This window comes from Ziziphus jujuba, chromosome 4, assembly GCF_031755915.1.
Source record: "Ziziphus jujuba cultivar Dongzao chromosome 4, ASM3175591v1".
NCBI lineage: Eukaryota > Viridiplantae > Streptophyta > Magnoliopsida > Rosales > Rhamnaceae > Ziziphus > Ziziphus jujuba.
The window spans coordinates 26,466,226-26,482,986 of NC_083382.1; the positions used below are offsets into that span (position 1 = coordinate 26,466,226).

At 36.2% G+C, this 16,761-nt stretch overlaps 3 protein-coding genes across 4 annotated transcripts; all 3 read left to right on the top strand.

Moving 5' to 3' along the window:
* The first annotated feature begins 515 nt into the window (after positions 1-515).
* LOC107408291 (vesicle-associated protein 4-2) lies at positions 516-4,854 on the top strand. Of its 2 annotated transcripts, XM_060816655.1 has the most exons (8): positions 516-1,349; positions 1,772-1,822; positions 2,433-2,503; positions 2,854-2,935; positions 3,093-3,211; positions 4,049-4,126; positions 4,242-4,361; positions 4,463-4,854. In XM_060816655.1, the coding sequence occupies exons 1-8, from the start codon at positions 1,079-1,081 to the stop codon at positions 4,520-4,522; spliced, it is 852 nt and encodes a 283-aa protein (XP_060672638.1). In that variant the 5' UTR covers positions 516-1,078; the 3' UTR covers positions 4,523-4,854. The 2 variants fall into 2 exon arrangements, with proteins under 2 accessions (XP_060672638.1, XP_015871158.2); XM_016015672.4 differs by lacking the exon at positions 1,772-1,822 and having other exon boundaries at positions 527-1,349.
* A 5,959-nt stretch (positions 4,855-10,813) lies between these two features.
* Positions 10,814-13,122, top strand: LOC107416757 (uncharacterized). The gene has a single exon (XM_016025285.4). It carries the CDS (start codon positions 11,275-11,277, stop codon positions 12,883-12,885), a length of 1,611 nt encoding a protein of 536 aa, XP_015880771.3. The 5' UTR covers positions 10,814-11,274; the 3' UTR covers positions 12,886-13,122.
* A 405-nt stretch (positions 13,123-13,527) lies between these two features.
* Positions 13,528-16,628, top strand: LOC125422210 (pentatricopeptide repeat-containing protein At1g11900). The gene is made up of 3 exons (XM_048472832.2): positions 13,528-13,885; positions 14,457-15,597; positions 16,098-16,628. The coding sequence occupies exons 1-2, from the start codon at positions 13,685-13,687 to the stop codon at positions 15,495-15,497; spliced, it is 1,242 nt and encodes a 413-aa protein (XP_048328789.2). The 5' UTR covers positions 13,528-13,684; the 3' UTR covers positions 15,498-15,597; positions 16,098-16,628.
* Positions 16,629-16,761: the final 133 nt, after the last annotated feature.

Sequence of the window (16,761 nt, forward strand, 5' to 3'; positions counted from 1 at the left end):
CTCTTTAATCGCCTTTATCTATTCTTTTTAAGCATAAAAAAGCAGAATCTCATCAACAATAATAGAAGGAACAATGAAATGAAATATAAGATGAGTAAAGAGAATGTACAAATTTTTTAGAAAGTGATTTAACCAAGCTTTCAACTTTTCTTTTTTCTCTTTATGTTCTTTCTGTTATATGTGTAACTTTTTTTTTTTTTTTTAATAAAAATGAAGGGATCTATCTATATAGATTATCGTTAAAAAACAGTGGCTTTACATATTTTCAACTTGGTTTTTTCTTTTCCTTATGAATTATTTTTTTACATATTTTCAACTTGGTTTTTATTTTCCTTATGAATATATATATATATATATATATATATAGACATATATTTTAAATGAAGTTAAATTATTTTTTTTTAGTACCACTCGATGCCCAAAATATTAATGTGAGTTTTACAAAATTAAGAAAAGGAAATCTAAATTTTTTTTTGATAAATAAAGGAAATCTAATTTTGATTACAAGGAGTATCGAAAAGGCTGTAACTTCTGTGGAGATGGGATGGGGGAACCAACTGTAAAGCCCGGGAACCCAAAAAATACATAATCGGACTTGAAGGAGACAGTTTTCAATACAGAAAAATACCATAACTTTGAGATCCGAGCGGTCTCTGCCAAGTCAAGTTTTAATTTCAACCCAAAAGTTCAAACTTCAACCTTCCCACCGGCAAGCGTAGCAGCACAGCAGAGAGTGTAAAAGTAACCACCGCCATTTCCGACAATCCGAAAAAAGAAAAAAAGAAAAAAAGAAGAAGAAAAGTTTGAGAGAGGAAAAACAAATAAATGTGAAAGGTCGCATTCAACCACATTTGGCATATGCAACGATAAAGAGCTTTCACAAACAGAGACACACACAACACCCTTCAAAAAGAGAGTTTCAGATAGAAATCGAAATATCAAATCTTTAGCCTTTAGGCACAAACAAATCTGTCTTTTTTTGTTTGGTTGGTTCCGGTGAGACGCATTTCACGGCAGCGACATTGAAGGGATTTTTTATTTATTTATTTTTTTTTTGCTTTTGGTGGGTGAGAGAATAATGGGTGTTGATGATGAGAAATCTGGGTCTGATGGGAAAGTTTGGGGTCTTTGCAGCATGCCATTTTGGCAGACAAGAAACGCTTCCTCGTCGTCTTCTTCTTCTTTGGCTTCTATGCATAATAATGCTCACCATCTGAATCATCAGGGTCATCAATCAGTGGAGCATACCAGCCTTCAGTCTTCTAGTTCTGTATCGTCTGTGGCTAAGTCTCTGCTGCCAACTAGGAGGAGGCTCCGTCTTGATCCTCCCAACAAGCTTTTCTTTCCTTGTAATAACCGTTATCTTGGTTCTTCTCGTTCACTAGCTTTCTTTTTTCTCGCTTTATTATTTTCTTGTGTGGATTTGCTTCTTGTTGATCTTATATGTGTGTGTGTGTGTGTGTGTGTGTGTGTATTTTAATGGACTGGATGATCTAGTTGACCAAGAATGTCCTTTTGTTTTTTGTGTGCCAATATTTTGCTGGGGAACTTACAGAAATTAGGAAGCCAGAAAGACTTTTTCTTTTTTTATTATTATTAATCGTTTGGTTTATTTTGTTTAATTCTGATTGCCTGGGATGTCCAATTTCGAAGTGAAACCAGTCTATTTTTTCTGAATAATTATTCCTTGTTCTTCATCCAGTCCCCGGAACTAATATTCTACTTTGTTTCGTTTGCTTGCTTTTGTTGGTTGATGTTTCATTAATTACAGTTGTTCCAGCTGTTCGCTGCAGATCTGATTGCCTTGTGCAGCACTTTTGTGGTATCCTATTGCTACTAGGAGATTCTTCAATTAGTTTCTGTAATTATTTTTTTCTTTTTTGGGGGGGTTTGTTTTCTTTTATATAAGGTTACATTTGGAGGGTTTGCATTTACTAATGCTAATTTGGTCTTCACTAAGTTTGAGGGACTGAATGGTGATTATCATTTGGTTTGATCTGGATGTGCTAGGTTGGTTTCATTTTCTCACAAAACCAGATCTTCTTCATTGTGTCTTTAGAATATTGATTTCTAGACCTTTTTTTTCCCCTCTCTCTCTCTCTCTCTCTCTCTTGGTTTGTTAAGGATTACAAAGCTTTCCCATATATATTTGAAACTGCATGATTATCAGTTAATTGTAAAAATTGTGTTTTGAAGGTATACTGTCAACTGAATGGGTGAATCTGAGTTTTGCATTTGTCATTTGGTCCATTTCTGCTTTATTTTAGAAGGATTTCATTCTAAAGTATTTGTTAATGATTAGAATCACCTAAAGTTTTTGGTTATGATTATGAGCAGTAATGTTGGTTAAGTTTCTGTTCTGATTATTCATTGCAAGCTAGAATTGTTTTCCACATTGCCTGATTTTTTTTCCATCTCTGTTTCATCTGAAGATGAACCAGGTAAGCAGGTTAGGAGCGCCATTGGGATTAAAAACATTTCCAAGTCTCATGTAGCTTTCAAGGTATGGAAAGAAATGGTGTATTTGGTGTGAAGACTGCCTGTTTTGTTCATATTTATGTTTGGCTCGTTTCCATATTGCATTTGTGTATATATATATATATATATATGCCTCTCAAACGATATTCTGAAGAACTTCCATGTTATCGCTACCTAGGTCTTAGAGTTAAAACTTTCATAACTAGTATTAGTTCTGTCTGAATATGACATGTTTTGATAGAAATCTGGAAAGACTGGCTATCTTGTTGTGAAAAATGATGCAGCCCATCACCTTTATCCTGTTATATATTTGATATTCTATTCTCTATTTTGCGCAACAGAATCATCTAACCTGTTAAATATCCATTATGTTAGTTCCAAACAACTGCACCAAAGAGTTGCTACATGCGTCCTCCTGGGGGTATACTTGCTCCTGGTGAAAGTCTTGTTGCAACTGGTAAGTTCATTCTTCTTGACCTTTCCTTTTCTTTTATTTGGTGTCTCGATCCTCCCCTTTCCCCTTCCCTCTCATGCTTTATTTTCAGTTAATATGCTATAATCAAGGATTAGCTTTGAGTGGGTTTGACTTCTGCAATTGTAACTTGAGTTGGCAGTATTCAAGTTCGTGGAACCTCCAGAGAACAATGAAAAACCAGTAGATCAGAAGAGCAAAGTCAAGTTCAAGATCATGAGTTTGAAAGTGAAAGGAGAAATGGATTATGTTCCGGAATTGGTAAGTTTTTCAGGTCTTTTTAAAAAAAATATATATATATATATATATATGAATTGTACAATCGATTTAATTTCTTGCTTTATCATATTTGTTGAATTGTGTTTCTATCATTATTGATACCGGTTATGGGATTTATAACTGACTTTTAGAATTTTTTTAGTTCATTGAGTTATAAATTTCCTGAAATTTATGACATGGAGAGACTTGTCATACGTTGATTTAGGTCATTTTCTCTGCAACATTGTCCAGATGAGAGTCTCTCTATAGAGAGTTAGGACTCCTGACTACGTATAATTAGCCAAGCTCTCTATTCCCCTAAGTTAGAAGTCTTAAATCGATATTGTCTATAACTTTCCTTATCATATCTAACTGTTAATTGTTAGATACAATATATATCAAACTATTTGTGGAATTCATAAATTCTTTGAATCATTGTATAATGAGAACAATGGTTTTTTGTTATACCATGTCTTTAATGGGAAATGTAGGGTGAAAGTTTCTGGCTTGTACAAATATGATATTATAGTTACATGCTCATGAAATATAGAGATGTTTTACCATCTGGTTTACATGTTTTTCTCCACTTGCTCCTTCACCTCACCTGTATAATTTATCTGGTAAATGTTTCGAGTTAGTACAAATGTATCGCTATTCGCAACATCGCTTGACCCATGGGATTACATTTAACCAACATGTATGCAAGGTATTCCGCTGAGTGGCCATTTTATGTAGAGGACTCATTTAGTTGACAACTGTGTTATGCATGGTTATACAAGTTTTATGCTGTCGGAAACAAGGATTATCTTTGCGGATCTGATGTATGGCAATCTGATGCAGTTTGATGAGCAAAAGGACCATGTCGCAGTTGAGCAAATATTGCGAGTTGTTTTCCTTGAGCCTGAACGCCCAAGCCCTGTAAGTAGGATATAAAAATCATATTTTTGTTGTTTCCCGGCACTCCTTATGTTCTTTTTATGCTTTAATAATTCTGATACTTTAAAGTAAATTTCAATTTTTGGATATTGTCAAGGCACTTGAAAAACTTAAGCGGCAATTGGCTGAAGCTGAGGCTGTAGTTGAGGCGCGTAAGAAGCCTCCTGAAGATACGGGTCCCCGAATTGTGGGAGAAGGACTTGTCATAGATGAATGGGTGAGGCATTGAACATCTTATGTTACTTCCTTTATCATTGAGCTTCTGCAGATTTCTCCTTGATGCATATTCTAACATCTGGTCTGTGTGCTCCCATTCAGAAAGAGAGAAGGGAAAGATATCTGGCACGGCAACAAGTTGAAGTAGTCGATTCTGTTTGAAGTGATGCTTTTTCTTATTTAGAGCATTTCTTTTACTGGAGTGGAGGTTTCTATCTGTGATGTTGAAATTCTTTACCTGTTCATGTCCAAGAGATGGTTGAAGCAAACAATTTAGGCTGACAAAAAGGTAAAGTCAAAAAGTGGAAGCATGTTTTTTTTGTTGTGGGTAGATTCAAGGAAAATTTTATTTGATTGAAGGCCTGTGGTTCTGGACTCACACCTTATTACTTGTAGATAGCAGGAAATGAATTGGAAATGAAAATGTTAATTTTTTGGGAGAGCAATGTTATATATAAAATATGATAACGCTGGCCATTGTTGGTGGTTTTCTCCTTAGCCCGTGTAATAATAGGTACCTATCCTAGTAGCCACTATAACTCTAGTTTGCATCATCCTTTGCGACAGAAGCCTAAGAGTTCCATTTTTCCTCTGAAAACTTAAGGAATATACAACTCAGTTATGGGTTGCTCTTCTGACAGAGGATATGAAAGTTTAACAGTCAAAAAGGGATTCTGCAACATTCCCAACCTATCAGATGTATACATTTTACCTGGTATTTAGTCTGCAAAAAGCTCCAGAAATAGTCTTCATATAATCTAAAATATCAGCTTTCCTACTTAAAAGGTTTTTGAATCTTTCAATTATTTAATCCAGTATAGATTTGACAATAGGTTGAGGATGCCATTGTCATTAACAGATGTGTCAGTAAAAAATTAAGTGAAGTTGCAAAAAAATCCAAACGATATGTATTTGATATGAGACAAATTAGTAGAATTTGACAGCTTGAAAGTGGGGGTAAAGCTGTCCAGAGCAGCTCAGCTGGAAGAGTGCAATGCTAGGAGGATATATAATCATATTCCAATTTTTTTTTAAGTACCGGGAAGTGTTGGAGTATCGATTGAGATTTGAGATCTGGATATGGTTCAGATTTTGTTTGTCCACTTGCTACATTTAAAATTATCATCTTAGGAGATCATATCTATTTGTTATTATGGTAACTAAACATTATAGGGTCTATGATGGATATTCCAAGGAAATGGTATTATATATTATATCTTGTTGCCACTTTTGAATAATAGTCTAATATTTTTTGTTATAAGCATGTTTAGCCTTTAAGAAGTTATTTTACAATGTTCTTTTTGTAATGGCCTTATTGTATGTTCTATGAGGGATGACCGGAGGTATATTTTATGCCCTGAAATGCCTTCAAACCAAGCATTGAATGGGCTTCATTTGCTTCTATTAAACATTCCTAACTATGACCTACCATATTTAAAATTATAGTAAAAATTTAGTTTAATGGTTTGAAAAGATGTGGATAATAAAAGGTAAGATCTTATCTTTTTAAACTATTCTATCAATGATTTTGGATTAGAAGCCAATTAGTAGGTGCTTTAACTTTCAATCCAGAAGGGTTTGAATTGTATAAAGCCAAAGTCAACAATAATTAATTTTATGGTTGTGTGATTTTAAAGTGGGTAGGCCCACTTTAAAAATGGAAATATACTAAATCCTTTCACAGTCACTGGAGGATTTGTTTCTTGGATCTAAGGATTATAATATTTCTTGAAGCTTATAAATGCTTGTCCTTGTTTTGATAAGGACACTATAATTTATTAATTCACAAAAAAAAAGACATTATAATTTATTATTATTATTATTTAGATTTGAGGACACTAAAAATTGATGGTTTAAATTATTTATGAATTTGAGTGATAAAATAAAACTAAAGCAATTATAGCCCAAATCACCAGCCAATCATCAAAAGCAACACCCCCACTTCTTGCACATTTAGCAATCAGATGACAGGGACTGTAAATTTTTCTAATCTTTTGGCCACATCAATTTTGATAATAATCCAAAAAATATGGAGAATATGTCAAATCGTATTTTGGAGCCCATCAGGAAAAATACTCATGAAAGTTGATGGGGGTGGTGGACCTCATTTGGAATCTCACCATAAACTATTAATAGGGACCCATTTGTACTAATAATAATAATAAAAAAAATAGAGGGATGAAAAAGAAGAAGATGAGTACAATAATATTAGCCATGATGATGAAAATAGTATATTGGATCCGGCAGAAATCATGATATTCATTGTGTCATGTATGGTATCCATCATTAGCAAGGTAGGACCCATTTGGATCTGTAATGACAAATATGATCTTGAAAAAGTGAAGGGTATCTGTAATTTTAAGGAATTCGATTTGTTCTGGTCCTGGTTATCCTGACTATGATATATGGATCTACTTCAAACCGTTCTGGCATTCCTATGGTTTATGTGCAGAACCATATATACAACCATGCACCTAAATGGTAGTTGAAATCCTTCCATAGGTATTAATTGCTTGGCCATATATTTCTTGCTACCGTGAGTCCATGAATCTGTCAAAGATGTGAAAGGGAGTGATATCTTGGACTTGGTCCTTATTGGAGGTCATGAATTAATTGGTTTTTTTTTTTTTTTTTTTTTTTAAGAATACTAGCTCAATCCCTGGCATGCTCAAAAGCTCTTTGTGTGCGGCCGGAGGGAGCTACAAAGACTTATATTGTTGGATCTGAATTTTCAATGGGTTAAAAAAACAGATTAATGATATATGTTAACACAAATAGTCTCTGGGTCAATAGTATCCACCAGGGAATCCATTTTTTATTTCACTAAAAATACAAAAGAATACTTTTTTGGGTTGTACTCAAAATGTATAGATACATATGTATAGAAAAATTTACAAAGCAAGCACTATATTTATTTCATATTCTTTAGAATTAATTTGATGCCTACCTACTAAATGAATTAAGACTTGATAGACATATTATTTTGATTTAATCAAGTATATTTAAAAAAGAAAAACTATGAAATAACATAAAGAAAAGCATAAACTTTAATGTCGTCGTTGCTAATATTAAGAATTGATAATATTTCCAAAATCACGTAACCAACGTTTTTTCGGATGACTAAAAATTGATAAAACCTTTTATAAAAAATATTATTTATTGTCTTGTACATGAACAATAATATTAAAAAAAAAAACAATACGACAAAGTAATTGTTAGTGTATGTATATGTATATATATATATATATTTTTAATATAATGCAACTGGCTTTTAACTTGGAACAATTATTTTGCACGATTCTATAATTCTACGAAAATTAAATAAGCAACAAATAAAATTCAGGCAGGGGAGTCCGAATTAAGAAAAAAAAAAATATTAAAATCGTACCGCACGGAAGTTCATATCATACCCCACACTACCACTTGATGCGGTCCATCCCACGTGGCACCCTCATAATGAAAAGACAAAAACACCCTCAAAGTTTCGACAAAATAAGAAATGAAAAGGACAAAAGAAACCAAGCCAATAATTCAACGAAAACAAATTAAAAACAATGTAGGGTGGGACCCATGACAAAAAGCGTTGTCGGGTTGTTGGTGGATTTGGATTGGGAAGCATGGCGATGAGTCATTTGGATAACCCCTTCCTCCACCTGTCCCTTCTTTCATTTCAGTCCTCCTTTTCATATCCTCTCTTCTTTTTTATCTCTTCAATTTATCGTCATTGATTCCCATTTTTTTACTTTTTTTTATTTTTTGTATTATTAAAATAAAAAATAAAATAATAATTTTTAATATAAAAAGTACATATTCCGAGTACCAAAACGTTGTTTTTATTCGTCCAGAATTGACAGCACACTAACCTTTTTTAGTTTTTTTATCCTAATCCAATTCAACATACCTCTGAATGAATCTCGTATCTCATATTCATATCGTATCACCACCCAATTTCTCTGCAAAATTGGACGTTTCAATAACTCCAAAAGAAGATAAAGTCGCTAAATGTAACATCGATTTCTTCGCCCATCAATTAGATCCCAAAACCGCTATTCCAAAAACGAAAACCGCTTACTTTTTTACCTGCTTCCTTTTCCCTGGTTTTCTAAACACGCCCTTTTTTTGTTGTGTAAATAATCCAAACACGCCCTTATTTTATCTATTTATATGCCTCAAAGGTGTGGTATGATCATATCCCTTGCGTATTCATTCATCAAAGAAAGGAACTGTTTGGTTAGGAGGAATATCCGAGTCCGAGAGAATGTATTATTACTTGAACCAAGTGTGGACGGCGGCGAGCTTGGCTGTGGTTAATCAGGGCCACACGGACCAAGGACATAAATGGAAATCCGGCTTCAAATCCATGGGCCTCCTTCGTCCGCTTTCTGGAGGTTCCATCGGGTCCGATGTCGCCGGAGTTATTGGGAGTTGTGATGATAAACGAATTCAAGCCGACGAGTCTCTTCAGCGAGTCATGTACTTGAACTGTTGGGGTCAAGGCTGAAAGAAAGTGGGTTGGTGTTTCCCGAGAGGAGAGAAATCAGGGTTGACTCCAATTTGTTTGGGGAAGAAGAGCTTGGTGATTTGACCCGCCATGGTGTGGCGGATGAAACTCAGATTAACTCGGCGATGGCCGAGTTCTATAGCAGACGAGTGGAATGTGGAAGAAAAACGAGTTCCAACTTGCAGGGCTGGATGTGGTCGATTGGTGGAGGGAGGAGGGTTCATCGTTGTAAATAAACTTGTACAGAAAAGCTTATAAATTGCGATTTCCTTTGTCTAATTATTTCCTTACTGGTTATGCAAAGCTCAACGTTTTGTAAAGCTGTTTGTGAATAGACTCTGTATATAGGTCACCTCTATGTGGGAGTGGGTCTCCAGATCAATGTTTATACCAAATAATTGGAACGGAAATTTTCCGACTTTGTTTTTAGCTTACTCATTGGAATTCGATTATGCTCTCTGATGGAACTATGAACTACAGTAAATTGGATTCAAGATGGGTAAAATTGATTTCGATAAAAATCTAACAGATATTTGGAGTAACTTTTAAGCTCAATGCTTTTGCATGAAATCCTTTCTAGAAGATGCCCCAAATTAGCTGATAATATGTTTCATTTGGATTCTGCATGAAATCCCTATTACCATGACAACCCCATTTAATTGGGAAAGACCCACAAGGATAGGAAGTCCCGTGGTTATGAATCAAGAGTTGCTCCTCTGTTTTGAAAACACCCACTTTCCATTACAAGCTTCAAAATTCCTCTAGAGTGGCTATGAATCAAGAGTTGTGAAGACCCTGCAAACGCAACCAAAGTCTTTCTATTTATAAAAACTCCACTTGTTACATAGATAATCTATGCGCGCTTGGGCGTGTCAACAAAATAGAATATATTCAGATGTTACGGACTATCCTTTATTGGATAGTAATAAGAGTGATAAATGAAATAGAGGCCTTATTTATCGACCACCAAATATGAAGATGAGAGAATTTCTATGGATGGTGGTCACACCGGCAAAGAGAGGGTCAAGTAATTTGCTATGTTTGCCTTGGAAGGATAAATGGCAGAGATCTCAGCGATTAAGAAGGCAATAATTCACTGGCTGGCATCATCTTACTGGGAACACAGTTGCACCAGACAAAAATCAGTCGGTCTAGACCACTATTTAGAAGCTGTTCTTCATGGGTCAACTAGAAGGATGAACTAGCATATTGAAGCCTGTGTCTAAGCTGACAAAGCACCAAAAATCTTCCAACTTTCTTCAAGATAGGAAAACCATGATCAGAAGTCGTACATAAAAATTGCAACTGAAAATTATGACTAAGAAGCAAAAAATTATCACCAAGATTGAAGCAAAATATAGTACACAATATAAGGCAGAGAGGTGGCAACGTTTATCATGGGTAAATATGGAGATATAGATCCAAGTCCAAATACTCCTAAACCTTGTTTCCAACTATAATACCCTAAAGATAAAAATGAAATTCACTCACTGCCTTAAAACTGGGTTTTACTACTTGAGCACCTTCAGATAATTATGAACAGTCTGAAAAAGCAATGTTCTCGTTAATGATAGTGGAAGAAATTTTAATTAATTTTACAACAAAGAAATTCACAAAGTCAATAGACTTGATTGTACATGCAGAAATGTGCACAAATAGAAATCATTTCCATGTCATACAAAAATATCTTCGAACTTATTGCATGTTAAATAACAAGCATCCCATGAAAGCTGACAGATATTTGACTAAACTTAAAAACCAAAAGCTGTAGCTTAAAACCAACTAACTAATATGAACTATAAAGTATTAAGCTAAAGCATATTCTACACACACAAAAAACAGATAAACATGCGCACACAGTAATTAAAGATTAGGATTGAAGAAAGGACCGAAAGAATTGCAGACCCCAAAAATCATGTCGAATGGTCAGTCCCATCAAAATGTCGTCGTTTATGGGCAGCCCCTAGGCAATTTAGCCGCGTATGTCTCTCTGATGGATCTTTCTTTATAACGTTTAACATCGATGCTTTTCTTTCCAGTTTTAAAGCCGCGTAAATAATATAATCAAAATATTTATAAAAAAAAAATAAAATAAAAATCTGGATGGGTATAATCATTTGGTCTGGAAAAACGACGTCGTGTGTTTAGGAAGCTTTCAGTTTCAAGGGCGCGTCTTCCATGTGGGGCCCGACTTGTATTTTATTCGGGGTTTGGTTGGACCCGGATTTGTGCTTGAGACACAAACAAATCTTTGACAAAAATTAAAAACTTTAAATCAAAATCGGAGCGTCTGTAGGAGCCGTTTAATCATCCAACGGTCCATATTCCACCAATCTCCGCTTCCCCCCCCCCCCTCAACGTCTAAAATTCCCTCCCAACGGTCAAAAATCTCAAAATACAAAAAAACAAATTTATGATCGAAATCTCTCTCTCTCTCGCTCTCTGTCATTCACTCTCTGATCACTTATTTCCCATTTCACCATCAAGAACTTTCCAAGAATCACAAACAAAAGAACACAAATTCCATCTTTTTTGTGAAAAATTATCGATACCCAGTGCGCCAAGAATGAGTATTCTTCAATACCCAGACGCCATGAACGTTCCAGACCTTCAGATTTGGAACAACGCTGCCTTCGACAATGAAGAATCTGAAGGATCCGCCGCCATTAAAGCTTCTTGGTCCAATCTCCAACCCACATTTCTGAACCGTTCTTCTGAATCCCTTCGATCCGATTGCAGCAAAGAGAATTTCAGTCCCGTGTTTGCGAAAACCCCTTTTTCTCTCAAATCTTCGGTACCCACCAAGCCACTCCACCCGAATACCACAATCGAAAACTCACAGGGGAAGCCATTGAAGAAGCTTGTCTGCGAAGAAGAAGAAGAAGAAGAAAATCGGTTCGAACCCTTGTGGGTGGTGGCCAAGAAGGGATTTCTATTTCAAGAAGAAGAAGAAGCAGGAGAGAAGGTGGTGCGCGACGAAATGAAGATCGATTCGGAGATTGAGGAAATCGAGAAGGAGATCACTCGCTTGAATTCCAGACTCGAAACGCTTCGTCTCGAAAAAGCCGAGCGGAATAAGACGACGAAGACAATAGAAAAGCGTGAGAAGAAGATTGTGGCGGCGAAATTCATGGAGTCAGGGAAACAGAGCGTCAAGAATTCAGATGGGTTGCCACCATCATCAACTTCCAAAACGAAGCTCTACCGGAGAGGTATGAGTTTGGGGCCTTCGGAGATCGTAGCCGGAACTGGGCTCCGGCGATTAAGCAGGCACGAAATCACTACAATCACTCCCATTCAGCCGATACAGAGTCGCCGGAAATCGTGCTTTTGGAAGCTCCAAGATATCGATGAACTCAGGGTTACGAAGGAGAGAAGGAAGAGTTTAAGCCTGAGCCCAAAATCCCGGAAAATTGTTCCCAAGATTCAACCACCCAAACAAGCCCTCACGTCGGTGTCTTCGAAAAGACCAGTGAAGAAAGAAGATGGGGTTATCGCATCGGTCCAGCCAAAGAAGCTTTTCAAAGATGGAGAAAAGTCTGCACCCACAGCAAAGAAACCAGTGAAGCCTGGAAGAGTCATACCGAGTCGGTACAATCAGATTGCCGGAAAAGAAGCAACCACCGACGTAGTTCGGAAAAGGTCGTTGCCGGAGGATGATAAGGAAGAAAATGGTAAGAGGTGCGACAAGAAACGCATGTCGTTGGTGGGAAAGGGAAGGGTAAAGAAGAGGTGGGAGATTCCGAGTGAAGTGGTGGTTTACCAGAGTGGTGTGGTGGAGGATAATAATAATAATAATAATAACAAAACTCCATTATTGTCTGCAGCTGATATGGAAAATGTGCTTCCTAAGATTAAGAATCTCCGATGTGTGAATGAGAGCCCAAGAGACTCAGGACCAGCCAAAAGGGTTGCTGAATTGATTGGGAGAAAATCTTTCTTTCGTGAGAATCTGGATGTGGTGGTGGAGGATTCGGTTTGTCAGGCATTGAGTTTTGCAGAAGAAAATGCCGAGGAAAAGTAAAAAATGGGGTGCAATTTGGGAACTTTTTGGTTATGGATGAAATCATGAAATTTTTTTTTTTTTTTTTTTTCTCCCAGCTTCATTTGTTAATATTGCCATAACTCTTGTTATGCAGTAGAAAGTTTTTTCTTTTTAAATTCAATTGGGTTTTGTATAAGTTTGTAGCTCAGACCTCTTTGTTTTGTTTTTTTAACTGCTATGCAATAATATGGGTAAAGCTGTTTGAAACAATTTAGTGTGCCTTAGTCTATAAAAACTGGCTTTGAATCATTTCCTTTTCTTTAAGCAACTTTTAATTCTTCCCATTTCTAGTTTATACGTTTTACAAAATGCATATAAGCCATGTTCATGAAAAACACAGTTGCTACTTCCTACTGCCTATTTTGAACTGTTTATTATATCTATATCGTCATAAAAGTTAAATGGATAAAAGAATGAGAACAATGATTTTTTTTTTTTTTTTTTTGGATGGGATTTGATCAATGATTGTCTAATTGATTGCACATATCATTATAAGCTAGTTTGGTTTGATGCTGTCCTTGTCCTGTCCCATTGTTTTAAAAAAGTTTACACTTTTAAGACATAATTTTACATAGTCCAGCCCAAAATTACTACCGGTTGAAAATTTGAGAAACCCAAGCCCATTAAAACTCAAAACCAGGTAACAGGCGGTCGACTAGTTGGGTCGGATCTTCCAAAATCAAACTCCCCCACTACCCCTTGGAAAGCCCCCATGGCCGGAGGCAGAGAGACGAAGCATGTAAAGCTCAAGCCTCAGATTAACAGCTAACACTGCCTTATGCTGCGAACCCCCCACCAGGTTCTGTATAAGGTGCCTGAAATCGAAACCATGCTGTCCACTTCAAGGCACTTCAGGCTGATTTTCCGTGGCAGCAAGGCCCATGAGTTAAACGCTCGAAGTTTCGTTTCCTGCTCGGTTGCGATTCGTTTGTTCCGGAATCCGATTCTTTTACGGCAAAATAGGCATAACCCACATACTGTAAGTAACAATTTACATCTTCTTCTTGTTTAGGAAGCTATTTTTGATGTTTCGAAGAGCAAACTATTTTGCTTTAAGAACCACCATGTAGAATACGCATTGCAAATGTATTGTTGAAACTGGGATATGACCCACTTTGATTTGAACATAAAAATCACTCAAAATGAATGCTGTTGCTTACCATTGATGTGTTATCATTGAGTATCAGTAGAAAATCACACATATTGTTGTTGGTGATGTTTGAAAACAGTTAAAGCTCTTTTGAGAGACATAATTTACATGTAAAGGCAGGATAATTTATTGCATTACTGGTGGATAACCTCAAATGATTTAAACGTATGTTTATTTATTACCTATCCAAAAAGCTTAAGTTGAAAGGAAGAGGGCCCAACTATGTAGATTAAGCTGTTAAGTTAACAATGCCAATACAATTTCTTGCTTAGTTTTTACTATGTTCTATGCGTTTTACTTATGTTAATCTAGATATGAACTTCTCTCTGACTAAATTTTGTCTCTTTTAAATTGACTTTTTAGTTTATATAAACTTAATGACTGTACTTATTAATTACAGAGCAGTATCAGATCCACCTCATTTGGTTTCTCTTGGATCTGGCCATTCTTTGCCATTGTAAATAGATTCATTGGCAATTCTCAATCACTCACAACACAGGCCTCCCTGGATAAAGAGGATGTGGTCTTGAATGAAATTTTTTCCACCATTGAAAAAGAACCAAGATCTGCCTCTAAAAACTGTGCTGCTTATGTTGATAAGCTGTGTAGATGTGGAAATCTTTCTGCAGCTATTAGGTTGCTTAAGTTCTTACAAGATAAACATATCTCTATTGGTTCCAAAACATATGATCTCCTATTGGTGGCTGCTAGTCAAAAGAATGACATTGATCTAATGTCTGAAGTTTTTAAAGATGCAATGCTTTCCCCCGGATCCTTGTCTTCAACTTCTTATCTCAATCTTGCGAAGGCTTTTATAAAGACAAATGATTCTGTCCAGTTACTCAGATTAATCAATGATGTATCAGAGATGATATTCCCAAACATGGCAGTTCTAAACAGAATCATCTTTGCCTTTGCTGAATGTAGGCAGATTGATCAGGCCCTTATGATATTTGGCCATATTAAGAGTCTGGAATGCAAACCAGATTTGGTTACATATAATATCATTTTAGATATCTTGGGTCGTTCAGGCCGTGTCGATGCCATGCTCCATGAATTTGCATCAATGAAGGAAGCTGGCATCACTCCTGATGTCATTTCTTACAATACATTGTTAAATAGTCTGAAGAAGGTAGGAAGAATAGAATTGTGTGCAGTATATTTTAAGGAAATGGGTGACAATGGAATTGCGCCAGATTTGCTTACTTACACCGCATTAATTGAGATCTATGGTCGTTCAGGAAATGTTGAGGAATCATTGAGACTCTTTAGTGAGATGAAGGCAAGGCGGATTCGTCCTTCAATCTACATTTATCGATCACTAATCCACAGTTTAAAGAAAATGGGGAAGTTGGACTTGGCAATGACATTCTCAGAAGAGATGAATTCATCTCTTTCAGAGCTAGCTGGTCCAAAGGATTTTAAACGAAATCAAAGGTAGCTGAGCATTCACACATCTAGGTTCTGAGTTCCAAGCAACTCCACCACCTCAAAGGTGTTCGAGATAAATATCCTTTGGAGACATTCTTCAGACACTTGTGGTATGTATTGTGTTGTTGTGCTTCTCGCTTTACGCGTTTCTCTGAATCGTGGGTTTTTGGACTCTGCACCTACTATCTATGGTGTACTGGGTTTGTTCAGGATTTAAATAGGCCAGAACGGTCCAAATACATTTACTAATTATTAGTAGTCCATTTTTTTTTTCTCTTGTTTTTTTTCTCCGCCCCCCTTCCCCGGGCGCCACAACCCCCCCCCCCCCCCCCAAAAAAAAAAACAAAGTGTTTATTTTTAAAAAGACTAGGGATGATCACTGATTGGAACCCATATTATAGCCATCAGAGTGTTGTTTAGGGATGTTAGCATGCTGTCCGGTAATACAAAATAGAGTTGTATTTAAAGTTGGTGTGAAGGCATAACAAACATGTAAAACAAAATTTTGAAGTTCAACTTGTATGTTTTTTGTTTTTATTTTTCACTTTGATTATGTTATAGTTATGTGTTTGAAAACATTGCTTGATCCAATATTTCACTTTGATGATAGGTATTCTTTAAGATGTGGCAAACTGGCAATGCATGTGAGCAGCCAGCAGCCAACTAGTGCATCTGTTGAGAGCTTCTGAGAAAATTTTGGATGGTAAATTTCCAAGTCAATTAGCAGTTTGACAGTATCTCAAATGCAAAGATTTTAGGGTATAAGCAGCCATCATAGACTCTCAAGAGGAAGCATGCTGTAAGGGACTATTTACCACAAAGTGTTGAAAAAACAAAAACTGCTTTGATAAGCTATGCCAAAACATAGGCTTAGCTGGCTGTTTGCTGAGACGTTTCTGGGTGATGAAGTTTTGCAGGAACAATGTGAGTGGTGCCAGTTTGATATTTTGTGCACCGAGCAAAGAACTAAAAAGGTTTGTCGATTAAACTATCATCAGTTTAAATCTAGCAGTAGACAGGAGAAGAGGTTTCTGTTTTTTTTTCTTTTGGTCTGATCAAGTAAATACTCTGATATATGCTGACAGAGAATTTCCTTTTTTCCTTCATCAAGTTCTTGTTCTCTTATGAAATATTCTCTCCATATATCCTAATTATTTTCTTTTGGAAGAGAAGCCGTCTGAAACTGAGCCCTATTAGGTGAAAAACCAAAGTATCAGGATATCTTAGGATGTGCTTGCCTATCCCATTTCATAACAGCCAATAAAAGGAAAAAC